The sequence below is a fragment of the Hemiscyllium ocellatum genome, chromosome 34 (assembly GCF_020745735.1).
Source record: "Hemiscyllium ocellatum isolate sHemOce1 chromosome 34, sHemOce1.pat.X.cur, whole genome shotgun sequence".
In the NCBI taxonomy this organism is placed as follows: domain Eukaryota; kingdom Metazoa; phylum Chordata; class Chondrichthyes; order Orectolobiformes; family Hemiscylliidae; genus Hemiscyllium; species Hemiscyllium ocellatum.
The window spans coordinates 38,404,355-38,431,372 of NC_083434.1; the positions used below are offsets into that span (position 1 = coordinate 38,404,355).

General features: G+C 38.9%; 1 protein-coding gene across 8 annotated transcripts in view; it reads left to right on the forward strand.

The window, feature by feature from the left end:
• ulk4 (unc-51 like kinase 4) overlaps positions 1-27,018 on the forward strand; it is a 496,983-nt gene that overhangs the window by 365,844 nt on the left and 104,121 nt on the right. For all 8 annotated transcript variants that reach the window (XM_060850207.1, XM_060850208.1, XM_060850213.1 and 5 more), the window contains 3 exons: positions 202-368; positions 8,125-8,223; positions 12,705-12,890. In XM_060850207.1, the coding sequence (XP_060706190.1) occupies positions 202-368; positions 8,125-8,223; positions 12,705-12,890 (452 nt within the window). The remainder of the gene's footprint in view (positions 1-201; positions 369-8,124; positions 8,224-12,704; positions 12,891-27,018) is intronic.

The window sequence follows — 27,018 nt, forward strand, 5'->3', positions numbered from 1 at the left end:
TTACAATCCTGGTATTAATACTCCCCAAGAATCGTGGTTTCTAGCAATAACTAAGATAGCTACAAAATTCTAATGCATAATTAACACATACACAGGCTCTTACAGAGCAAGTCAGCCCCATTATAGTATGTTTTGAAATATTTGAAATATTTTGTATTGAATTATCAGATCTGGTTTCAGTTTTGTTTTCTTGCCCCACAGGTCTAGTTGATTCTGTCCGTAACTTATTTATTGAAACAACGGCCATCTATTTCGAAATGGATGATAAAAGTGGCTTGAAGTCAACTAATAATCTGTTGTTATCTCTCATCGATACATTACACAACATGCTGAAGCATACATCCAATGTTGTCCGCTCTGCTTTGCAGGTAAGAACAGGCCTGGAGTGTCTACCTGTTTCCAGATTTTTATTAGTCTTAGATCATATTTATATTTTTCTCCCCTTCAGTAATTTGTTTTGTATTTTTTTCTTTGGTTTTCTTAGCAAATAAAAGGTGTGGATATCTTTTCCCAGCTTATTGGACAATGGGCAAGCAATGCCAAGTATTGTTTACCTTTGTTTGTCTTCATTGCTGTGGGACAGGACCTATTCCAATCATAATGTTTCCCAGAATTTCCAATTAGAATCAAAGTTAAGAGCTAATAGGATAAACCAACAGTATCAGGAGAGAAGAACCCTTCTTAGAATCTCAAACATTGGAACAGATTACCCATCAGAATTATCTGGTTATGAAAATAAAGAATACAAATAAATACATGACACCAAAACACAAAATGGGTGGCATTGTCTATGTTTTTTTGTGAGGATCCCTCTGTACCACAATGGAGGAAGTATTCATTGATGGTTTGATTAATACCTGAGATGACAGGATTGACCTATGAAGAGTGGTTGAGTAGAATGGGCCTTTACTGTCTGGAGTTTAGAAGAATCATTGTTTTCACCAGATTGTGACACCAAGACTAATTTAGGATATGCACCTGCTAAGGTGAAAGTTTTTAGCTGGGTACAGAGCAGTTGTAAATGCTAGGATGGTACATCCTCTGAGGATCCTGAGTTATCATCCTCAGAGGTAATGCACGAAGTGGAGCACAGGGAAGCTGAATAAGGAAGAAAACAGATATATTCTCAGAGGCTTGAGTACGTGGTGCTTTTTGCAAATGGATGCTAAAATATCAGCACAGTATGTTGCCTGACATCATATCTTGTAACTGTTAATTCAAAATCTCCAATTCTGCTTTGACAATACAGACAAAAATACAGAAACAAAGCAGGAAGAAATATCAGGAATATTTCTTGTACTCTTAAACCAAATGCTTGCAATCCTGTTCAGCCTAACTGGGCCACAGATCAGCGACAAAGCACAAAACAGTGTGGGAGTGATGAAGATGTATAGCCCAGCAATAATGCAGTGCTGAAGGGCGAATTGTTGTCATTATCTGAGAATGCTGAACTGCCACACATTCTTCAGCCAGTAACTTTCCAGCTGTGAAAAGTGACATTATCGTATACCAATTACATCTGCTGGCTTTGAACAGACAATGTGCGGTGGACTCATTCATTCTTGCCCCCTTGAGAATTGCATTCATGGGAAATTGAACTAATAAAGGTGCAAGCTACAAGTGAATTCTACTAACACAGTTATTTGGTGTAAATGCTGCAGCCTGAATCTCTGTGGGATCATTCCCATCTCCCATAATGATTGCATAAATGGTTGAAATTGGCTATTTATATTATTGCTTCTATTCTCCCGCATAATTTATGATGGGAACAGCCCCTTGGTAGACTGAAGGCCAATATCTTTGCTTCAGTCTTTTGGAAAGGAACTGGCACATGAAATAGTTGAATTGAGCCTCTTGTCCAGTCGTGCTGCTGTGCGTGGGACACACTTATGCTGGCAAGGCTGCCTTCTATGTGTATCTATTTAAACTGTGTAAATCCTAAATTAATAATGATTTGTTGAAGATCCAGTTAAAGGTAGTAGTGACACTTTCACCATACCTTACTAGAGAATGGGCCAGACTCTAAATATTCGTAGTGAAAAAATGCTCTACCAACCTGCCCGTTTCACATCATTGCCACCCACCAAACTTCCAGGTTATCAAAATCCGTAATGAGCCTTTGAACAACATAGTCCATTTTCCATACCTTGGGAGCCTGCTGTCAATAAGGGCGGATACCGACATCAAGGTTCAACACTGCCTTCAGTATGTCAGTGTGGTTTTCGGTCACCTGAAGACTGTGTGTTTGAAGACCAAGACCTCAAACCTGGCTCTAAGTTCATTGTTTACAGAGCAGAAGTGATATCCGCTCTCCTGTATGACCCCGAGATCTGGACTGCATACAGCGAGTGTCTTAAAACCCTGGAGAAGCACAACCAGTCGGGCTAATCAATCTCTACCAGTAAAAAAATTCCCTCCATATCTGGATCAACCAAATGAACCTTCTCTGGACTTTCTCAATGCCAACGTATTTTTCTTTAGATAAGGGGACCAAAGCTATTCATAGTATTCCACTTGTGATATCATCAGTGCCTTGTATACTTTTAGCAAAGCCTCCTTATTTTTGTACTCTATTCCCTTTGAAGTAAAAGCCAGCAGCCCATTTGCCTTCCCTGGAATCCACTGAACCTGGATGTTAGCTTCTTATGATTAATGTGTAAGGACACCCACATACCTCTGTGCTGCAGCTGTCTGCAGATTTACCCTCTTTAAATACTGTTTAGTTTTTCCATTCTTCCAGCTAAAGTGCATAACTTCACATTTTCCATATTACTGCATCTGCCAAATTTTTGCCAACTCACTTAACCTGTCTGTATCCCTCTGTAGACTCCTTGCGTCATCCTCATTATTTTCTTTCCCACATATTTTTGTATTATCTGCAAACTTGATGATAAAACATTCAATTCTGTCATGCAAGAAATTAACATATATTGTGAATAATAGTGGCCGTAGCACTGATGCCCTTGGTACTCCACTAGTTACAGGTTGCCAAGTTGAAAATGTTCTTTTATCCCAAATCTCTATCCTCTATTAGTTAGTCAACCTCCTGTCCATGCTAATATACTACTCCAAATCAATGGGTTCTTATTTTATTGAGTCACCTATGTACAACACCTTATCAAATGCTTTTTGGAAGTGCAAATAGAATTACATTTACTGGACCCCCTTTACCTTTCATACTTGTTAGCTTCTCAAAGAACTGCAATAAATTTATCAAATATGTTTTCCCCTTCATGAAGCCATGCTGACTCAGCTTGAGTACAGAGGAACCTCGATTATCCGAGCATCAATTATCCGAATTTCAGATTTTTCAAACAAGATTGCAAAGTTCTGATGCTTGGCTAAACTATGTTATCTGTCATTCAATTATCCGGACATTCGATTATCCGAACAAAATACTCCCTGCCCGTGTTGTTCGGATAATTGAGGTTCCTCTGTATTGTGTATTTCAAAATGCTATGCTCTTACGACCTTTATAATAGACTCGACATTTTCCCAACAATGGATGTTAAGCTAACAGGTTTTTAGTTACCATTTTTTGTTTTCCTCGCATTTCAAATAAAGGTGTTACATTGGCAATTTTCCAATCAGATGGGACTTTTCCAAGATCTAAGGATTTTTGGAAGACCACGGCCAGTGCATATCCCATCTCTCTGGCCTACTTCCTTTAAAATCCTAGGATGCAACCCATTCTACAGTTTGGGTGATAATCTGTTGTATTTTATCTTAAAATTACTTTTTACATCTTAAGGTTTCCTTTACCATAAAGGCTTGCATCAGTTTTTAGTGCTCCCTGCCTTCGCTGTTCTTGAGTTGGTTGTTGTCAATCTATATTAATTTCTCTGATTGACTTCCCCCCTCTCTTTGTGAAAAAGCAAATCCCTTCAAGTGACCATAGTAATGTAAGAAAATTACTGTGGGTAGAATCACATGCCACTGAGCAATCTGTTGTGAACACACTGCTTTATGTAACCCTCAGGCATACAACTGTTACCACAATACCATGGTACAGTCGCAGGCAGTGGGTTACTTCATAAAGCAGTCATTAGCATAGCCACTGTTGCTAAGTGGACCAATTCAACAACTGAATGGACACAGCTAACCCCTACCATTACCAACTGAATGATTCACTAAATAACCTGTTCCGATGGTAGAACTGGTTGAGCTAGAATTGTTGGCCAAGATCCTGCAGAACTACTTGCTCCTCTTCAAACAGGATTTCTCATGCCAATGGAGCTGGTAGACAGCATCTCAATTTAATATTTCAATCAAGTGATGTTAGATGTAATTGAGCACCTGTATTTCTGGGTCAAAATCCTCATTCTAAAAGACTGCACAGCAATGTAAGTTTGTTCAATATATCTTATCAGTTATATGACACTATGATCTTTTGCTATAAATTCAGTGTCTTATGATCCTTCCCCACAAGTTACCTGATGAAGGAGCAATGCTCTGAAAGCTAGTATTTCCAAACAAGCCGGTTGACTATAAACTGTTGTTGAGTGATTTTTAACTATATCCACCCTAGTCCAATACCGGCACCTCCATATCATGCCTTCACTTGATATAAGAACAAGCTGAAAGAACTGCAGTTGCTGGAAATCAGAAACAAAAACAGGAATTGCTGGAAAGACTCAGCAGGTCTGGCAGCATCTTTGGAGAAAAAACAGAGTTTAATGTTTCGGGTCCAGAGACCCTTCTTCAGAACTTTTCCAGTGTTTCCAGTAATTTCTGTTCATGTCACTCGATCTTAATATGTTTCTGTTGAAGGGCTGATTACATGTAACGTAGCTGGACAAGCATCTTTTGAAGTTGTTATCAGAGAGCTTGCATCATTCATCATGATATACATCAAAACAGATCTTAGTTAAATAAGTTATATGAAGACATTTGTGTAAGATGGAAAGCAGGCTTGTGGAAATACAAGAAGATGGATAGTGAAGCTAGGGGAGTTTTAATGATAGACCATAGCTTCACGTTAATATGATATGTTTTATCATTCATGGACTATAGGTGTCACTGGCAAAGCCACGGTTTTTATCCAAGCCTAATTACCCTGGAGAACAAGGCAGTGAGCTGCCTTCTTAAACTGCTACAGTCTTTTGGGTGAAAGGAGATCCCCAGTGACAATGAAGGAACAGTGATATAGTTCCAAGACAGGATGTTGTGTGACAGTGGTGTTCCCATGCACCAGCTGCCATTCTCCTTCCAGATGGTAGAGGACAAGATTTGGAGGGTGCTGTCAAAGGAGCCTTGGTTGAGTTACTATGGTGCATCTTATGGTTGTGTGTTGGCGGTGAAGGGACTGAATGTTTGTGGATGTGATGCCTATCAGTGGGCTACTTTATCCTGGATGGTATGAAGTTTCTTGGGTTGTTGAAACTACATTTATATAGGCAAGTGAGGAGGATTCCATCACCCTATTAATTTGTGCTTGTAGATAGTGGACAGGCAATGGGAAGGCAGGAAGTGAATTACTCAACGTAGAATTCTGAGCCTCTGACCTCCTGTTCTACCTACAATACGTATGTGGTTAGTCCAGTTCAATTTCTGGTCAACGGTAACCCCTAGGATGTTGATAGGGAATTCTCATTGACCAGAAAGTATAATTAGTCTGAAATTTATTTAATACTATTGTCCTGTGATGCAAATGGTTCTGTGATTTTGAAATGCAAATATCACAGAAGTATAGAATCATGGAATCCCTGCAGTGTGGCAGGCCATTCACCCATCAGGTCCACATCAGCCCTCATGAAGAGCATACTAACCAGACACCCACCAGCCCTATTACATTGTGTTTCCCCTAGCTGATCCACCCAACCTATATATCCCTGGACACTCTGGATAATTTAGCATGGCCAATCCACCTAACCCACACATCTTCGGACTGTGGGAGGTTAAAATTCAAGAAGTTATGTGAGCCCAAATTCTCTGCGGAATAACTTGTTGGAGTATATAAGTTGTATGTCATTTGCTATTTTGTTAATACTCCAGCTGTCTTATATAGCCTGTGGCTCATGCAGGTGTGCAGACAGAACAAGTGAATATTTACAAGAGACACGCAAATGCCACCTGGGGGGCCTAAGGCTATTTTTATGGTTTGGTGAGTTATTCTCTGTAAACATGTATCTTACAATGGACATAGTGGGAGTATTTATGCCACCCAACATCTTTTGAAGTTGTTATCAGAGAGCTTGCATCATTCATAAACAACCTTTAATTAATGTTTCTGTCGATTACATCTGCCTGAAAAAGATCCACCCTCGCAAATCTTTTTCCACAATGACATGGTGCCTTCACTGTGTAACAGCGAAAAGAACAAAGAAAATTCCTTTGTAACAAATGTATTTGGTGAGCGGATTCCACAAAACTACAAAGTCATGAGAAGCTGCATTTTTCATATCAATGGTAAATGGCTGTGCCACTATAGACATTGCTCAGAAGAGCCAAATTGTTAACAAGAGAGTTCAGTACTCTCCAAAATAGTGATGTACACACAAGGTAATTGCACATTAGGGATTTATTTGGGTGAAGAACTATTGAGGTTTATAGGACAAAAGGACAAAACTCGCCCATTACGTCTGTGCTCTCTGTGATAAAGACATTCAATACAAATTCCTTTACCCTTTTTCCTCTTCATAGTCTTGAGTCATCTTCTGTTTCAAGTATGTATCCATTGCTTCCTTAAAAGCTGCATTGGTCTGTGCTTCAAATTCTCTGTGTGAATATCATTCCATGCTCCAAGAACCATTTGTTTCAAGACATTTTTCCCCCTTATCTTTGTGCTCACTTCCTTAAATCATTCTAAGTTGACAACTGCCCTTCATTGATTTTCCCAACCATTATAAACAATATTTTGACTGGAACAAATAATTTTCTGTTTACAAGGATGATTATAGTTTATCATTTTTGGTGCTGAACATGATCTATGACTTCATTGCCCTGATTGAACAATGTGGAGCCAAAACTGACTACAACACAAACAGACAAATGCATAGTAATGATGAGAAAGAAAAGACCAGCTTTTTGATTGAGCCAGGCTCACATAGCCATGGCAATAACTAAGCATGAGGAACTCCATTATTCCTCTTCATTCATACTCATCTTGGTGGCAGAAGAGAAACAGTGAAAAACCTTAGAGAGTAATATTTAGGAATTCCCATCTGATTCCTAAAGGTGATTAAAATAAAATCCAAAACAGAAGACACATCACACAATAGTGTACCTAGCTTTTATTCATTGTATTGTCAATCTCTGCCTGGAACTTTCCAACTCCCTTTTCGAACACTTGCAGCAAATCTGCATTCACTGAACTAACTTAAGCCAATAACTTGATCCAAAGTCAGTGATCCTATGCAAAGAGAAAAACCTGTTATCCAATCTAGTCCTTCGCTCACTTCCATACAGTTAATACAGGTGCCATGCATATTAATAGTAATTAATTCTACACAAGTGATGGGCATGGATTTCAGATTCACATGACTTCTTATAAATAAACACTGACAGAAACTATCGTGGTTGGATTAGGAATTTAACTTCATTTGTTCATGGAAAGTGATGTCTCTGGCTAGGTCAGCGTCAGACCCTCCCTGGATAGGCATTCCAAAAATTTGAAAGCCCAGGAATGGTGTCCGGACGCCCAGAATTGGAACCCACCCGCCATTTTTAAAGGGTTCTAAGTCACCTCAACTTGGTGGAAATCCAGGTCTATGCCTTCAAAAAGAAGGGACAGGATCTATTGCATTGTTGGTGCAATTTGTTTCGAATCGGACTTTAATTATCTCTATATCAAAACTTGCAGCCTTTATGGGATCTTACTTGCCTCCTTATGAATCTTGAGTGCAGTGGTCACAACTTGCCAAAGTTCTCACACCATTTTCCAATTTCTATTTGTAAAATGTGATTGAGGAAAATGGCATAAGCATGACCTTGTTGAAATACAAATGTCAGATAGGCACCATAAATTAACAATTAGCTAATTATGGATGGGAACATTTCCCTCTACAGAAAGTACTACGAAATATGTTTCTTGCTATCTTCTGATGATATTTTTCACCACCTGCTGAGACTCATTTGTACCTCACACACTGCAAGATTCCTTTTCATTTCTATTTTCTCATTAAGGCTCAGAAGTCAGACGCAGGAGGGGACACCCAGGCTGCTGAGGAACTTCTGCTTATCAATAAACCCCTGACAGACTTAATGAGTCTGCTTATTCAACTGGTAAGAATTCATTTCATTTCTGGATTGAGGGAATGTTTGGGTTTGCTCAAACACTGTGATGCTGTCCTGCACTTTTTCACAGGTAGAGTGAACTGGAATATTTATTGGTAGAATATCTTCAGGCCAGATAAATTAGTAAAAGCAATCTTAAATAACATTAAATGATTGTTTCTCAAAATGTTTCAATTAATATCACATTTAACAGTAGAGGTGAGCCTAATATTGGTACTGAAATACCAAAAGTCAGTACTAATCTAAAGACAGGTGAAAGTGAGGTCTGCAGATGCTGAAGATCAGAGTCAAAGAGTGTGGTACTGGAAAAGCACAGTAGGTCAGGCAGCATCTAAGGAGCAGGAGAATTGACACTTTGGGCATAATTCCAAAACGTTAATTCTCCTGTTCCTCAGATACTGCCTTGACCAGCTGATCCAAAGACGATAGGGGGAGAAAAAACCCCACATCAGGCTGTATTGGCTCAGTACAGGGATGACACTGCAAGTTACTTCGAAAAAGTATTCCAACACAGCTTTGGTATCACTGCTAGCAGCCTTCACTGTATCCAGGCAACAAGAAACCAATGATCAGCATGTAGACTGCATCACAAATGCCGCAATTATTTTTTGTTTACTTATACATATAATTTTTATGAGCAACAATTCAAGTTGAGACAGGATCTGTTCAGATTATTCTCTTTACCTGAGTCAGGGCAATCATGAGATATTCACTTTGTTAATTTTAGTAGCTTTTTTTTGCACCCCTTGAAACTGAAACGTATTTTTTAAATCCAAGTATCAGCACACAACAGTTTCTTTCCAGCTTGTTTTTTTCCTGTCCCCATCTCCCAGGCAACATCTCGTTGTTAAGTATTGCTCTTAAACGTAAGCATTCTGCTTGTACCTTGTCCAAATGGTCATTCTTCACTGAAGTCTTAACAGAGTCAAGGAAGGAGGGGAATTTACCTCTCTGCCACTTGGGTATAGAGTAACATAAGGGTACTGTCAAATAGGTTACTTGGATATGGAATTTACATGACATTTTAATGAAACATGAAGGCTGTCTCAAGGATGTGTACTATTATCTGTCTAATTTTCCTATCCACTCGCCACCAGCACAATGCTTTATTCCCAAGCATAGAAGTAAACATTCTGTCCCAACAACTACTAGAAAACAGTTAGGTCAGTAAAGAGGTGTGAAGGTGAACTAGAGAAAAAGCACATCCTTCCAAGCCTTTCCACAATTACTATGTAGGTACGTGATAGCAGTGAAGTGGAAGGATCTGTCAGTCCCTTGCTCTGAAGCTGCTGATATAAATGATAATTCCAGACCCCTACTCTTCCTAACTTCAACACAAATTACCAATTAATTTCATGGATGCTTTGGACTGTGAGGTTTAGTGGCCTACAGGATTCTTACCCAAAGTTTCTAAGTAGGTTTTACAGATACAATAGTTGATGGTGTAAAACCATTGATTAGTTTTTCTTAAAAATTGTAATGGTGAACCATTTTTCCTAGATTCATCGCTGGCCAATAAATATCTGTGGCTAGGGAACCTGCTTTGACAACCCTGCCTTATGTCATGTGAAACAAATTCACATTTCATTATTTGTTTAAGATTTTCACAGGAGTATTCAATTTGCTGTTTTGAAAAAAAAAAGAAAATGCTGAATAAACTCAGCAGGTCCGGCTTCATCTATACAGAGAGAAGGAGATTTGAGTTAAAAATGCAACTTCCTTTAAGGATCAAACAGATCAGCTCCAGAGCTGGATGAGAGTAGGTATACTCATTGAAAACAAAAACAGAAATTGCTGAAAAGTCTCCGCAGATTGGGCAGCAACTGTGGAGAGAGATCAAATTTAATGTTTTAGGTCCAGTGAACCTTCAGAACTGGTGGTAGGTAGGAAAATGTTTTTTATCTGAACATAGGAAGGAGGGGAGAAGTTAAGGAGTAAACAATAGGTGTAGATAGAGTCCAGAGAGAGAGAGAGAAGAACAGTTGGACAGACAAAGGAGTGGATAATGGTTAGCCTAAGTGAATGAATATGCTGCTTATGGAGACTACTAGTGGCTAGCAATGGGTCGTATGTAATAGCTGACCATGTGATAACAAGGCCACAGCCTTCTGGATTCAATATTGAATTAATCAATTTTAGGGCTTGAGACACCTTCTCCAATGTCCGTATCCCAACCTGTACTCCTCCGGCCTCGTTATCGCATAGTCTGCTATTACACACTACCCTTTTTGCCGTTAATAGTTCTCATTAGCAGCTATCCCTTCTCCTAGGCTAACCGTTGTCCACTCCTTTGTCTGTCCAACTGTTCTCTCTCTTTGGGCTCAATCTCCACCTATCATTTCCTCCCTGCCTCCTTAACCTCCACCCTATCTTCTGCATAAAAACAAAACCTCTTCCTAACTACCATCAGTTTTGAAGAAGGGTCAGTGGACCTGAAATGTCAACTCTGATTTCTCTTTGCAGATTCTGCCAGATGTGCTGAACTTTTCTGGCAATTTCTGTTTTTGTTTCTGATTTTCCAGCGTCCATGGTTCTTTCCTTATTTTTTATTTTGATGCTCATCGGACTTCTATATTAAAGTTGTCCCTGGGACAGAACGTCCATGTTTAAATGCCAACTCTCTAAGATTTGTGTCATAATGTATCTGAGCAAGTTAATTTTAAAACGTTGTCCTGCAGTTGCTGTCTTTGGTTTCTGCACCCACTCTGGGCAGAGTATGAGGGAGAGCATGGTTTTAGTCAGACAGAACTCTCTGTGCAGTATCATGGGCCCTCTGAGCAGAAGCAGAATGCTAAAGTTCAGACTCTCCACTTCATCTTCTGGCTTCTGTGAATTTGCACTTGTTTGCAATGATGTCCAAAAGTGAAGACGAAGATTGAACCACTCCCTGAAGCTCCATTAAGCAAGAATAAAAAATAAGATGACAACGAAACAGAGAATCAAAGGAAGAGAACTTAAATGACTCGGTAAACATCCAAGGACTGTATCCTTGGGAAGATTCTTAAACTTAAGAACAGGAGATGAAGAATCAGAATGCAAAACAGTGAAATTGATACGTTTACATTTGACAACTGGAAATACCACTGGTCTGAACTGAAGGTCTGAGCTGATGGCTTATGAAAATTTGAAAAGTAGACCTTTGTATTTTTGCATTGATTTTATAGTGATGGTACTTTATTGAAACATATTTTAAAATGGCAGATCAGAGGTAAAGTGAAAGAGAGGAAAGATAAAACCATAAGAAATAGGAACTGAACTAAGTCATTCAGCCCACAAGCCTGCTCTGCTAGTCACCTGCAGACTGTATTGTAAATCAGTTAGACTTTTTTTAATACAATTGTGCTGGAAGATTTAAAAAGAAGAACTGAGTTCACAGACTGTAGTGATGCAGTGGTAATGTCCTGAACCAGGAAACCCAGGTTTAAATCCCACCTGCTCCAAGTGTGTACAATATCACCTCTGAATAGGTTGGTTAGAAAACAATATCAAAAAAGAGCTGAGCTCAAGGAGCTCTTGTGGGGCAGTGGTAGTATCTCTACATCTGAGGCAGAAGGCCTGGATTCAAGTCCCACCTGCTTCAGAGGTATGCAATAACACCAAACTGAACAGGTTGATTAGAGATTATCTAACAGTAGTGTTCAGTCCAAAGCCATTTTAATTTAGCTACTCTCTCTCTTTCCCCACTCCCATATTTTTGCTAGTGTTCCAATGACCTGGTGGGTGATGTTTGTGATTTATTAATGTAATTAGTGACTCAGATGATTTGGTGGTCATTTATTTTCAAACTGATTTGAGCTCCTTAATTGATTAGAAACCGTGGTGGTGTATTTCTAAAAATACAAAACAAAATGCTGAGCACTTAAGCAAAACAAAAGATAAGAGCTGAGTCATTCCCCAGTAGGGTTTGTTACTGGATAAGGGAAACCCCTTATCCAGAAGGGAATATTCTAGAAGTGAAAGGTGAAAAATTCTGCTTGCACTTTACAGGAAAGCCTTTATAAATCTCTGACTCTTTTGCTGCCGAATTCAACCTATGGATGTTAGCAAATAAAACAAAGGAGTCAATGATTTGAATCCAATCTGGCTCTTCTTCAGAAATTATATTGGACTCAAAATACTAACTCTTTTTCTTTCTAAACAGATGCTGCAAAACCAGGTGAAGGTTTCCAGCACTCTCTGTTTTTATTTCAGAGTTAAAGCATCTGTGGAATTGTGCTTGTATTCAATTTGCTTTGTAATCTAGCGCAGAAACAGTGTTGATTAGTATTGATTTGAAGAGAGATTAGTTTGGTATTAGCAATGGAGAGGAAAGTTGTCAAGTGACCTTATGTCTACTTTGATAACAGCTATTTAATAAATTTTACAGTAGAGACCTTTGATTTAGAATAAATTGTTAGATACAACACAGATTTAAGATATGGTGAACATGTAACTTAACTGTTTTATAACCACTGCTTATTAATCTCCAGCTCTCTAGTGATGATCCAGATGTGCATGAGAGTTCACTGCTTTCTCTATCACTCATGGTTCAGCTGTACGGTGGTGAAAACCAAGAGAGCCTCTCCCCAGAAAATATGGACTCTTTTGCAGAAGCACTGAAATGTAGAAAGGACCCAAAACAACAGAAACTTCTACTTCGAATCATTAAAAGGCTGGTGAGTAAAGGTTTCAAACAACTGGAGTCACAGAGTACAGAAAAGATGACACTTGACATTTCTGGTTTCCTGTTTGTTTAAACGTATTGTTGACCTTTTATTTAGCTAAACTGAAATACATTGTGAGCAAAAAGAGAACATTTATGTTGGAAAAATAAAGAAACGGAGCTTGTGGACACTTGTTCTCCTCAGCCCTGATCCTAGCCATGTGAGAGCGCCTATAGGTAAAGTTGGAAAAACCCTCAGGAAAAGCTAAAGCTGTCAGTACCTCTCTCTTCAGCCTAACTTGAGCTGCATGCTCTCAAAGTTTGTAATTGTGGTGTGAGGCTGGCTCCTGTACAGATGTGGAACGTCATTGTTCATAATTAACAGCATGAGCCTGAGCGAGAAATTTGCTCTCAACTTACTCCACCATCTGTCTAATAGAGTAGGGCAGTAGAAAGAGGGAACCAGGAATGGTTGGAAAATAGCTCTAAGCATCATACAACTTACTATGTCTCCAAACCTGGAAAAACTAAGCTCTTTTCCTTCTTGCATGTCTTTAGCCTATCTAATGGAGAGTGAAATCCCAATTCAAAACCCTGGGAACACTGTTGAAATATCTTGTCAAGGGAATATTGTCTTTTTCCCCAATCTCTTGGTCCTGCCAAGCCACAAGTTACTCATCCATTTCACAAGATGGCATTCAATTTTGTGTGTTTCTATTTTTGCTAATAATCCCTTCATTTGGAGCATTATTTAATATCTTTTGAAAACCTTTGTATTCAACATGCATAGACACTTTCCTCATCCATCTGAAATTAATCATAAACCACTCAACTAATTTAAGTCAGATATGAGCTAGCCTTCTCAAACTCATGCTGGCTTTTGATGGTCTGAAGCTCACTGGTTTCTTATTTCCTCCCTTTTTAGATAATGTCATGACATATGCAAATTTTTAATTCAAAGACACAATTCCTGAATCTAAAATGCTTTGTAAAATTCTGACTAAAAGACCTATAGTTGCTTCACTTTCTCTTAGTTGGGAATCTTTATATACGTGAATATTATTATTTGGAGCCCCCAATTATTGACTAAATTTGTATCATTTACTGCATTGAAAAAAAGATGACAAGTCTCTATTCCCACATTCAGCAAAAGGGAAGAGAATCTATTAGGTGAAAAGTAAATTGTCAGCTTGAAAAAAATAGTGGAAATGCCACAAAGATACAGATTTAAAACTGAACGGAGAACTGGTGATCTAGCTGTTCATTTTCTGTGCACTCTGAATTTAACCAAAGGCATAAATCGTGTGAGAAAGACCATTTACGACAAGAATTTTGAATGCTTTTCTGATTTTAACGTTCATGTTATGCCTTTGCTTTTAAATTAGATTGTCCCATTGATTTAATTAGCAGATTGAGAGGACTGATTTGTACCATATTACAAGAACATATGTTGGATACATCTATCCAAAGTCATGGAGTCATAGAGTTATACAGCACGGAAACAGATGGCTCAGTCCAACTCGGCCATGCCAACCAAATATCCTAAACTGATCTAGTCTCAACTCGTATACTCAATGCATCGACTAATGAAGGCAAGCATGCCAAACGCCTTCTTCAACACCCTGTCTAGCTACGACTCCACTGTCAAGGAACTGTCCACCTGCACTCATAGGTCCCTTTATTCCGCAACATTCCCCAGTGCCCTTCTATTAAGTGTATAAATCCTGTCCTGATATATGCCTTACCAAAATGCAGAACCTCACATTTATCTAAATTAAACTTAATCTGCCACTCCTCAGCCCATTGGCCCATCTGATCAAAGTCCCTTGTACTCTGACGTAACCTTCTTCACTGCCCACTGCACCGCCAATGTGTTTCTCATTTGATATTTAGCATTTTGTTTTACTTGCTCTGTTTAACTGTGTCATCTGATTTTCTTTGGTAAAATTCAGCAGCTGATAGTTTTCAAAAATGGCTCTGCTACACGAGAGATTGAGAGTGGGAATTGTATTGCATCCTTGCAAGGCTATAAAAACAGTGCAACTGTTGTATCATATTGTAGGGGACACACATCTTTAACTGAAAATGTGTTGCTGGAAAAGTGCAGCAGGTCAGGCAGCATCCAAGGAACAGGAGATTCGACGTTTCGGGCATAAGCCTTTCTTCAGGAATCCTGATTCCTGAAGAAAGGCTTATGCCCGAAACGTCGAATCTCCTGTTCCTTGGATGCTGCCTGATGTGCTGCGCTTTTCCAGCAACACATTTTCAGCTCTGATCTCCAGCATCTGCAGTCCTCACTTTCTCCTCACCGTGCCGCCACGTGTGGGCGGCACGGTGGCGCAGTGGTTAGCACTGCTGTCTCACAGCGCCTGAGACCCGGGTTCAATTCCCGACTCAGGCGAGTGACTGTGTGGAGTTTGCACGTTCTCCCCGTGTCTGCGTGGGTTTCCTCCGGGTGCTCCGGTTTCCTCCCACAGTCCAAAGATGTGCGGGTCAGGTGAATTGGCCATGCTAAATTGCCCGTAGTGTTAGGTAAGGGGTAAATGTAGGGGTATGGGTGGGTTGCGCTTCGGCGGGTCGGTGTGGACTTGTTGGGCCGAAGGGCCTGTTTCCACACTGTAAGTAATCTAAGTATTCTAATCTAATCTAATCTTTAAGTAAGGGGACAGTTGTTGAACTGTTGGGACAGAAACCACTACAACCATAAAGTTTTAAATTCATAATTCAAAGAGTTGAAACTATTGCATTTCCAATCGATGCCTTTGTATGGCCACTCACTTTTGAATGGTGCTCCCACATAGCACAACTATCTCAGAACATTAACAATAAGGGTAAAAGTAAGCTTAGATAAGGAATAGGTTATGGACAACTAATTTAGAAGCAAGAAAAGAAAGTTATGGTCAACATTTGAGATTGTTTAAGAATCCAGGAGGGTTGGAACAAATTTGCAGTAGGTTTGGGAGACAGTCCAATCAAAGCCAGGGCTGATGGATTAGTTTCCTTTGGGAATGGGCAATAACCACTAAGTCAGAGGAATGAGGATATAGTGTGGTATTTATAGAGATCACTCAAAGAGCATAAAGGGAATGTATTAAAGAATTTGAAGCCATTTGCTTGGAGGCTAATGGAAGTAGTAACTACAGGGTTGATGGGTATGTGTAACTTTGGGCGATGCATTTCTGCATTGATTGAAGTTTATGAATGTTAGAAGCTGGGAAGTTGGCAACTAGAGATTCCAGTTTTTAAGATACTGAAGGCAAAGATGAAGGTTTCAGTATTTCTGTGGGATAAATGGGGAGGAAATCAGTACTTCTCTAGAGATGGAAGAATTGTAATCCTGAGAGATTATGGAAGCAGAAAATTCAGCTCAAATGGAAAGTTAAAAAAATGTTGCTGGAGGGAGTAATTGCCAGTGCTCCACAGAATCAGGAGTTTCATTTAATCTCAGCAAATTGGAGTGCAGTGATGCTAACAGGACCCCATGCAATTTATCGAGTAAAAAATTAGGTCTGCAGATGCTGGAGATCACAGCTGAAAATGTGCTGCTGGTTAAAGCACAGCAGGCCAGGCAGCATCTCAGGAATAGGGAATTCGACGTTTCGAGCATAAGCCCTTCATCAGGGCTTATTATAACATTCAATTTATGCAATTTATAACATTCTGAACAATGTGAATGTTCTGCTTGGTGAAACCTAGCAGCCATATACCCTTAACTTTTTTTGTGTGCACTCATGTTTAGTTAAATGAGGGAACTTCTCAGATTGTTTGCAGCTTAGAATAAACATTGGTTGGCAGTGCAGAGAGGAGATCCAAAAAACTAACATTAATATTACTGTTAGACGATTGGGATGAGCAGGGATGATATAGTGCCCGCTCACCTGTGGCATGGTAATAAAGCCCTTCCCTTAAAATGGGCCAAGTACTCCCTCTAATCAGTTGCCCAGTCATTTAAAATCGAGCATCATGGGTCAGTGCTTCTGCCCTCAATATGTGTTGATGATTTGGATTTGAATAATAGACAACACGATCTCAAACTTTTCTAACAGCATGTCTGTGAATTTGTAAAAATCACCCTCACCCTTTGCTTATCCTATCAAAATATATAAATTCCTTCTGTACTTTCAGCAAGGGCTACAAAGGAGTTTTGGACAATATAGCCAAATGGCTGGCTAGTTAGAAGATGCAATTTAAAGCAGAGAAGGGATTTTTAACTGTCAGAAGTTTTCCAGCAGAAAACAATTGATTGCAGTTAGATTCCTACCTACCCAGGTCAGAATGAGATCATGGGGAATTTGATGTGTCAGTCAATATCCTGCTCAAAAATGATTGCTGGCCTGTGGGAGTTTGGATGGCTCCCATACACTTGTAGGCACCTGTCTAAATGTGGTTTGTTTGAGTTCCAGAAGGCCTCACAGTAAAGAGAAAGTCTTTCTATTATTCTTTAGTCTAACAAAGAAGGAAATAGATAAAGATGTACTTAAAGAAAGCTCTTTACATATGTTCAGTAGGAAAATCAAACTATTAATGCATGCACGAGGGCAGTAAATTATCACAATACAAGATAATGTTTTATTACAATGCATCTTCTGCTATGAGTTGCTTTTCACTCATGAGTCAAATGAATTTGTTATCTTTTATAGACTTTATAACTGTGTTCTGGATTGAACCATGATACCAAATACTAAAATTTCTTTACCCACTGTGTTGCTGTGCAACTTTAAGACATTAACTTGTTGACCCTGAAGTAATTGTAAAGTACGATCTAATTATCTACTATATTTGCTGTATTTATTATGATATACTTCAACATAGGCTGTCATGTCTGTCACAACCTGCTAGATAGATAATCACAATTGTTGTATAAATGAGGCAGGTGTACTTTCCAATGATCCAGTGAATAACTGTAAGCCTGACAGACCAGTGAAGGTTGATCCTCCACAAATTCCATTAACTTGTGATAGCCAGAGCACAAGTATTACAACTGGCCTGATCTCCATGGGATTAGGCAAGGAAAATCCAAAACAGTCTCACCTTTGATCACTGTCTAGCAACCCTGACTGGAAATCTATGCATTTCAATGAAAAATAGGCTTATCTATGGTGCACACCACGATCAATAGCCTATTTACTCACAAATAATGTTCTCATATAAAGGAGAACAAGTGGCACCCAGTGTCCATGGAATCAAATCTTAGCAGCTAGTCCCATTAAGAGGGGAGAAAAATGCATGGAGTGGGGAGATAGTGGTGTATTAGTAGTATTACTAGATTAGTCATAGAGTCATAAAGATGTACAGCCACGGAAACAGACACTTTGGTCCAACTTGTCCCTGCTGATCAGATATCCTAACCTAATCTAGTCCCATTTTCCAGCATTGACCCATATACTCATCCAGATGCCTTTTAAATGTTGTAATTGTACCAGCCTCCACCACTTCCTCTGGGTGTAAACATTGCCCCTTAGGTCCCTATGAAATTTTTCCCGTCTCACCCCAAACCTATGCCCTCTAATTCTGGACTTGCCCACCCTAGGGAAAAGACCTTGTGTATTTACCCTGTCCATTCCTCCCGTTATTCTATAAGGTCAGTCCTCAGCCTCCAACGCTCCAGGGAAAACATCCCCAGCCTATTCAACCTCTCCCTATAGCTCAAATTCTCCAACCCTGGCAACATCCTTGTAAATCTTTTCTGAACCCTTTCAAGTTTCGCAACATCTTTCCGTTATGAAGGAGACTAGAATTGCACACAGTATTCCAAAAGTGGCCCATCCAATGTCCTGCACAGCCGCAACATGACTTTCCAATTCCTGTACTCAACACTCTGACCAATAAAGGAAAGCATACCAAACGCCTTCTTAACTATCCTGCGACTCTATTTTCAAGGAACTATGAATCTGCATTGCAAGGTCTTTTTGTTCCACTGCACTCTCCAGGACCTTACCATTAAGTGTATAAGGCCTGCCCTGATTGCCTTTCCAAAATGCAGCACCTGACATTTATCTGCCATTCCACGGCCCATTGGCCCATCTGATCAAGATATCTTAGGACTCTGAGGTAACACTTTTCACTGTCCACTACACCTCCAAGTAATCTAGAGGCTCAGGCTAATGTCCTGTGATCCACCATGGCAGCTGGTCGAATTCATAATTCAATTAATTAATTGAAAGCCAGTCTCAATAATGATGCCATAAAACTATCATTCAACTAGATATCCATCCAGCATGAGTGCTGGTCAGTTTCCTCATACGTATATGTGTCACCAGACTTGCAACAATCTGATTTACTCTTAAGTGCCCTCTACAGTGGCTTCTCAAGTCACTGTGTTTGAGTGAAATTAAAAAAAGGAATCAACGTTGTCCAAATCAGTGATGCCTGGATATCAATGAACAAAAGAAAAAGAACTGCAGTCATACTCCTGTTCTACTATTCAGTTGGATAGCAGCTCCTCTGTATATTACAGCCATTTATCTGTTTTTTTGCCCAATTTTCTAATATCCACATCCAGAAAATATCTGTTGATTTCAGACTTGAAAATTTCAACTAACTCCATATCCAAAGTCTTTTAGGAGAGAGTGTACCAGATTTCAGCTACCTTTTTGTTTTGAAAAAGTGCTTTATGATATCACTCCCAAATGGCCTAGCTTGTTCTGGATTTCAAAAGAAATAGCTTTTCTTTTCTACACCGTTAAATCACTGTCATTTTAGTAACTTTAAAGGCATCAATTAGATTATCTTCCAGCCTTTTAAATTCTAAGAAATAAAAACCAATTTTATATAACTCGTCCATATTATTATCATAAATCCTTTAAGCCTTGTATAATTTTGGCAACTCCTTCAAAGCTAAAATATCCTGTCTGAGACTTGATGAAGTTGAAAAGCAATATTCCAAACCGGATCTTGACAAAGAGCTATCTCTGCACAATTGAAATGTGATTTTCTCTGAAAGAAAATGTTATTGACCTCAAGTAATTGGAGTTTATGGTGAGATTACAGATTCTGTTATATATAATTATAAAAACATAAAATGCAGTTTTAGGATTAAAATAATTTACTTCAACGCTAAAAGGGTTAATGTAAGTATTTTTTAACAATGTAATTTATTAAATAAATACTTTGCCTCAGGAGTGAATTTACTACCTCGCAGTCAAGAATTTCTGTAGCATTTATGTTTATACAAAGAAGGAAAATTGCATTGAAATGTGAAAGATTAAATAGTTTATTGTAACAATATCCTTGCAGACGATCCTTCAATGGTTTGCAATTTAAGACATGTAAAATGTACAGTTAATGTTATGAAAGCGATAGTACATTTTTAATACAGTACTAAAACATTTACAGTACAGCAACAGTTTTCAGAATTGCATTATACTAAAGTTATAATACTCTTTAACTGGATCACATTAAATATTTATGCTTAATTGAAGCAAACAGCACACAACCTGAGCCATATACCTTACCATGATGACCTTTAATGGGTAATGGTTAGATTGTGAAACCACCGAAAATTCATCCTATGTGAGAATGCCTTTTGAATACTTCGTTATCCACATTAGTGAAAATGTCTCCCATTCTTAAAAAAACAGGATAAAACGCCCTATGAAGTTCATAGATGCTCACTTAATGTGCCTATACCAAATTCTTGTGTGCATTGTTTTTACTAATATGTGAGCCTGTATACATTAAGCAGATTAAATATAATATGCATGTATTAAAACCCATTTAACACATATTTGAAATTCTACTTTTATATATGGGTGCAGTGGAACAGTGGTAATGTTATTGCACCAGTAATCCAGAGGTTTAATAGAGTGGAGAAGTTATTTTAAATACCACCATTGCAATTACAGAATTTAAATTCAGTTAATTGAATGGATAGAAATTTTGAAAAAAAATCTAATTTTTGTAATGGTGACCAGAAAACAAGATTGATGTAAAACAGCAAACTAGTTCACTCATAACCTGTATAGAAAAAAAATCTTTCACAGTCTGTCCATATGTGACTATAAATCCATTGTGCTGTGAGTGACTAATTTAACCTTCTCTTGGGAAATAAGGCGGGGCAAGTGACTGAAGTGTTAATAGGGGAACACTTAGTGACTAGTGATCATAAGTCAATTAGTTTTAAAATAACTGTAAAGAGAAAATGCCTTCCATAAAAGTTAAAGTTCTTAATTGGAATAATGCAATTTTTAACAGTATGAGACAAGAAATTTCAAAAGTTGAATGGAGTAGACTCTATTCGCAGGTAAAGGGGTGACTGACAGATGGGACACTTTCAAAATTATGATAACCAGAGTTTAGAGGATTGTGTTCCTGTTAGAGTGAAAGCTAAGATTGGGGAACAATGGATGAACAAAGATATTGTGGTTCTAGTCAAGAATAAAAAAAATTGTATATTAAATATATGCACAGCTGGGATCAAATGAATCTTTTGGAGAATATAAAGAGTGTAGGGGCATTCTTAAGAGGAAAATTAGGAAGGCAAAGAGGGGCTATGAGATAGCCTTGGCATATAAGGTTAAGGATAGTCCGAAGATATTCTAAAAGTAAAGAGCAAAACAGCAACTCGAGAGAGAGTGTTGAACCTTAGGAGATGAGAAATTTTAAAATAATTGTCAGTTTTTAACTGTGGAAAAGGAAATAGATGCTAGAGAACTAAAGGAAATGTTTGATGTTTGATGGTTTGATTGATGTTTTGAAAATGCTACACATTACAGAAGAGGAAGTGCTGGAGGTCTGAGAAAAGACAAGGGTGAATAAATCTCCAGGACCTAATCAAGCATATCCTGGAGGCTGTGGGAAGCTAGGGAGGAGATTGCAAGACCCTAGCAGAAATATTTGTATCATCTATGACCATGAGTGAGGTCTGGTGATCTGTGTGCCTTTATTTTAAAAAGCTGCAAGAAGAAGCCGGGAATGATAGATCTGTGAGTCTGTCATCAGTGGTGGAGGTGATATTGAAAGATTGAATTTACATGCATTTGGAGAGGCAAAGAATGATTAGGGATAGTAAGCATGGTTTTGTGCAAAGGAAGTTGTGTCTCACAAGCATGATTAGGTTTTTGAGGAAGTAACCAAAAAGATTGATGAAGGCAGATTGATAGATGTTGTTTACTTGGACTTTAGTAAAGCCTTTGATAAGGTTCCCCATATTAGAATAATTAGTAAAGTTAGATCACATGGGATTCATGATGAGCTTGCCATTTGGACACAAAATTGGCTTTACAGAGCTTGTTGGAGACAGAGGGTGGTGGTGGAGGGTTGTTTTTTTGGACTGGAGGCCTGTAACCAGTGGTGTTCGATAGATCAGTACGGAGTCCACTTTTGTTTGTCATTTATATAAATGATTTGGATGAGAATATAGGAGGCATGGTTTATAAGTTTGCAGATGACACCTAAATTAGTGGAATAGTAGATATTGAAGAAGATTATCTAAGATTACGAAGTGATCTTGATCAACTGGGTCGGTGGGCTGAGGAGTGGCAGATGAAGTTTAATTTGGATAAATGTGAGCTGTTGCATTTTGGTAAAACAAATGAAGACAGGTCTTACGCAATTAATGGTAGGGCCCTGTGTAGTGTTGCAGAAGAGAGAGACCTTGGGGGTTAAGATACATAATTCTTTGAAGTTTGCATCTCATGTGGACAGGTGGTTAAGAAGACATTTAGCACACTTGTCTTCATTGCTCAGACCTTTGAGTATAGGTGTTGGGATGTCATGTTGAAGTTGTACAAGACGTTACTGAGTACTGAATGCAGATCTGGTCGCCCTGTTATAGATAGGATATTATTAAATTAGAGAGGGTTCAGAAATGATTCACTAGGATGTTGCCAGGAGTGTGGGGGGTTTGAGTTATAAAAATAGGCTTGGATTTTTTTCACTGGAGCATAGGAGGTTGAGGAGTGATCTTATAGAGGTTTATAAAATCACGGGGGACATAGATAAGGCGAATAGCAAAGGTCTTTTCCCTGAGGTGGAGGAGTTCAAAACTAGGGGAAATATTTTTAAAGTGAGAGGAGAAAAATATAAAAAGGACTTGAGGAACAACTTTTTTACACAATGTTTAATGTGTGGAATGAATTACCAGAGGAAGTGGTGGATGCAGGTACAGTTACAGCTTTTAAGAGATATTTGAATAAGTTCATGAATGGGAAATGTTCGGAGGGATTTGGACCAAATGCGGGCAGGTGGAACTAGTTTAATTTAGGAACACAGTGGGTGGTGGGCTAGTTGCACCAAAGAGTCTGTTACCATGCTGAGTGACTCTATCATTCTTGATTAATGTCTGAAATGTCTCAGCCACCACCTTCAAAAGGACAGTGGTGATAGACAAAATAACTGACCTGACTTTCAATGTCCATGTCCAGTGAATAAGTAATCTTTAAAAATAGTCTTGTTGAAGAAGTTTGAAAATAAAGTCATATTATTTCAATCTGCTTGGTATTTATCAGATGTCAGCAAAACAGAATTCTGTTTAATTCTTTTTCTCTGTATTGGAGAGTTATACGTTTAAACTATTTCAACTTGATACAACCTGAACTAAAAGGAGTCCATAAAGTGAAAACTTGAATTAGCTCAAGTTTCAGCAAAACCTACACATATTTTATATGTATGTGTGTATTTTTTAAAAATACCTTGCAAATGCTTAACTTGCTTAACTGATCAAAAACTAATCTAAATGTCTCAGATGGGCTTTACAAAGCTTTGGCTGGTAAAGAAAGCACTGACCATGGTTATCTGAGTTTTAGTTGAAACTTGATTCAGTCAGACTTCTACATGTGCACACTTTCTAGCCCAGTTCACTAAATAGCAGTCTGAAGTAGAAACTCAGTTTGAATTTATTTTGTCTCCTTCACAGTATGCTTATTAGGATAGTTAATTCAACACTGAAATTGCAACTGTGCATCCTGACATGTTTGGTTATCGTTACTGAACTTCTGAGGAGTCTTGTAAGATACAGTATATAGCTATCTCGCTCCCTACCCACTCATACTGCTCCATACCTGCCCATCCCCAAATTGTCTGCAATTTTATGACAGAAATGTTGGATGCCTATTTTTGGGCTTAACAGGTCCCTAAAGTGGCCAATTAATGGCAATTTAAGTGTGTCATTCTATCTCTGATTCTCTTTCACCCTCAGACTTTGGGAGGCAGGGGAATCTTTGACTGGGTGGGCAGGTATTGGTCAAGTAGGTAGATGCGTCCTTTCCAGGTCTTCTGAGACCATTGGAGATAGTTCCAAGACCAGGTGTCTTTTAGGACATCAGTCTTGAATGTTGTTCCCCTTGCAATCTTATGACTTGCTGAGACTCTCAAGCCTAGACTTACCTGGGCTCCTTTCATGGTAGGACTGCTTGTAATCCCAGCTGCAGCCACTGCTTCCATCTCATGTAGCTGGGATTAGATAGTTGGAGGCATTCTAATGGGTTTGAAATTGCCTCCCAATGTAGAGGGCAGAATCTTCACCTTACAGAGATTAATATCATTTCCAGTTTAAAATTTAAACAGTGAGCATTGCAAGGGACGAGAGCTTGAAGTACCATGTTCCAACCACAGAGCCAGCAATTCTAGATGTGGAGATGTTCAATGAAACTGGATTAATTACTGATCTCATAATGAAGGTACTGCCAGAAATCAGTGATTGTCTGAAGGAATGAAGAATAGGTCTAAGATTAGTGTATTAAACTTAATTAAAGGGAATTCTGAAGTTGCAGGATCAGAGTTGGCGAAAGTGAAGTGGGAAATTAGACTAAGGGATAATTCAGTGAATTTAAGGGAATATTTCATAGTACTCAAAGATCTAAAACAGAGGCTATAGGAGAAGAATGCATCATCTATCTCTAACTAAGGAAATTAAGGATGGTATCAAACTGAAAGAAAAAGTGTGCAGTTTTGTGAAGGTAAATAAGAGTCAAACGTTTGGACAGAATATGAAAAGCAGCAAAGAATTAGAAGGAGAGAGGAAAATCACGTGAGAGAAAACTACTTAGAAATATAAAAATAGATATTAAGAGTTTTTACATTTATTTGAAAGAGGAATAGAGTAATTAAAGCAAGTTGTCTTATAATGAGTGTGTCTGAGGAAATAAGGAATGGAAAATGAATAGATAGTTTGCATCTGTCTTCATTGTTAAAGATACAAGTAACACCACGAAATAATTCTAAATCAAAAGTGAAAGGAATGGAGGAACTTAATACAATTGGAATCATTAGGGGAAGGATACTGAGAAAGTAATTAAAACTGAAAGCTGACAAGTCCCGAAATCCTCATGGACATGGATACAAATGCTACAGAAGGATAGAAGGGGAGGCAAGAGAGGAAGGAGAGTGGTGTTTTTGATAAGGGATAGCATTACAGCTGTACTGTGGGAGTATATTCCTGGAAATGCATCCAGGGAAGTTATTTGGGTGGAACTAAAGAATAAGAAAGAGATTATCACTTTATTGGGATTGGATTATAGACCCCCTAATACTCAGAGGGAAATTGAGAAACACATTTGTAAGGAGGTCTAAGTTATCTGTAAGAATAATAGGGTGGTTATGGGAGGGAATTTTAACCTTCCAAACATAGACTGGGAATGCCATAGTGTTAAGGGTTCAGATGGAGAGAATTTGTTAAGTGTGTACACGAAAATTTTCTGATTCAGTATGTGGATGTACCTAGGTGCAAAACTTGACCTACTCTTGGGAAATAAGGCAGGGCAGGTGACTGAGGCGACAGTGGGAGAGCACTTTGAGGCCAGCAACTATAATTCTATTAGTTTTAAAATCTGGTGGAAAAGGATAGACCACATCTAAAAGTTGAAGTTCTAAATTGGAGAAAGGCCAATTTTGACGGTATTAGGCAAGAACTTTCAAAAGCTGATTGGAGGCAGATGTTCACAGGTAAAGGAACGGCTGAAAAATGGGAAGCCTTCAGAAATCAGATTACAAGAATCCAGAGAAAGTATATTCTGTTTAGGGTGAAAGTGAAGGCTGATAGGTATAGGGATTGCTGGATGACTAAAGAAATTGAGGGTTTGGTTAAGAAAAAGAAGGAAGCATATGTAAGGTATAGACAGGATAGATCGAGTGAATCCTTAGAAGGGTATAAAGGCAGAAGGTGTATACTTAAGAGGGAAATAAGAAGGGCAAAAGGGGACATGAGATAACTTTGGTAAATAGGGCTAATGAGAATCCAAAGGGTTTTTACAAATACATTAAGGACAAAAGGGTAACTAGGGAGAGAATAAGGCCCCTCAAAGATCAGCAAGGCAGCCTTTGTGTAGAGCTGCAGGAGTGGGGGGGCATACTAAATGAGTATTTTGTATCAGCATTTATTGTGGAAAAGGACATGGGAGGTATAGAATGAGGGGAAATAGATGCTGACTTCTTGAAAATGTCCATAATACAGAGGGGGAAGTGCTGGATGTCTTGAAATGCATAAAAGTGGATATATCCCCAGGACCTGATCAGGTGTACCCTAGAACTCTGTGGGAAGCTAGGGAAGTGATTTCTGGGCCCCTTGCTAAGATATCTGTATTATCAATAGTCATAGGTGAGGTGCCAGAAGACTAGAGGTTGGCTAATGTGGTGCCACTATTTAAGAACGGTGGTAAGGACAAGCCAGGGAACTATAAACTAGTGAGGTGTTGGGCAGGTTGTTGGAGGGAATCCTGAGGGACAGGATGTACATGTATTTGGAAAGGCAAGGACTGATTAGGGATAGTCAACATGGCTTTGTGCATGGGAAATCATGTTTCACAAACTTGATTGAGTTTTTTTGAAGAAGTAACAAAGAGGATTGATGAGGGCAGAGCAGTAGATGGATCTATATGGACTTCAGTAGGCGTTCGACAAGGTTCCCTACGGGAGACTGATTAGCAAGGTTAGATTAGATTACTTACAGTGTGGAAACAGGCCCTTCAGCCCAACATGTCCACACCAACCCGCCGAAGCGCAATCCACCCATACCCCTACATTTACCCCTTACCTAACACTATGGGCAATTTAGCATGGCCAATTCACCTCACCTGCACATCTTTGGACTGTGGGAGGAAACCAGAGCACCCGGAGGAAACCCACGCAGACATGGGGAGAACGTGCAAACTCCACACAGTCAGTCGCCTGAGTCGGGAATTGAACCCGGGTCTCAGACGCTGTGA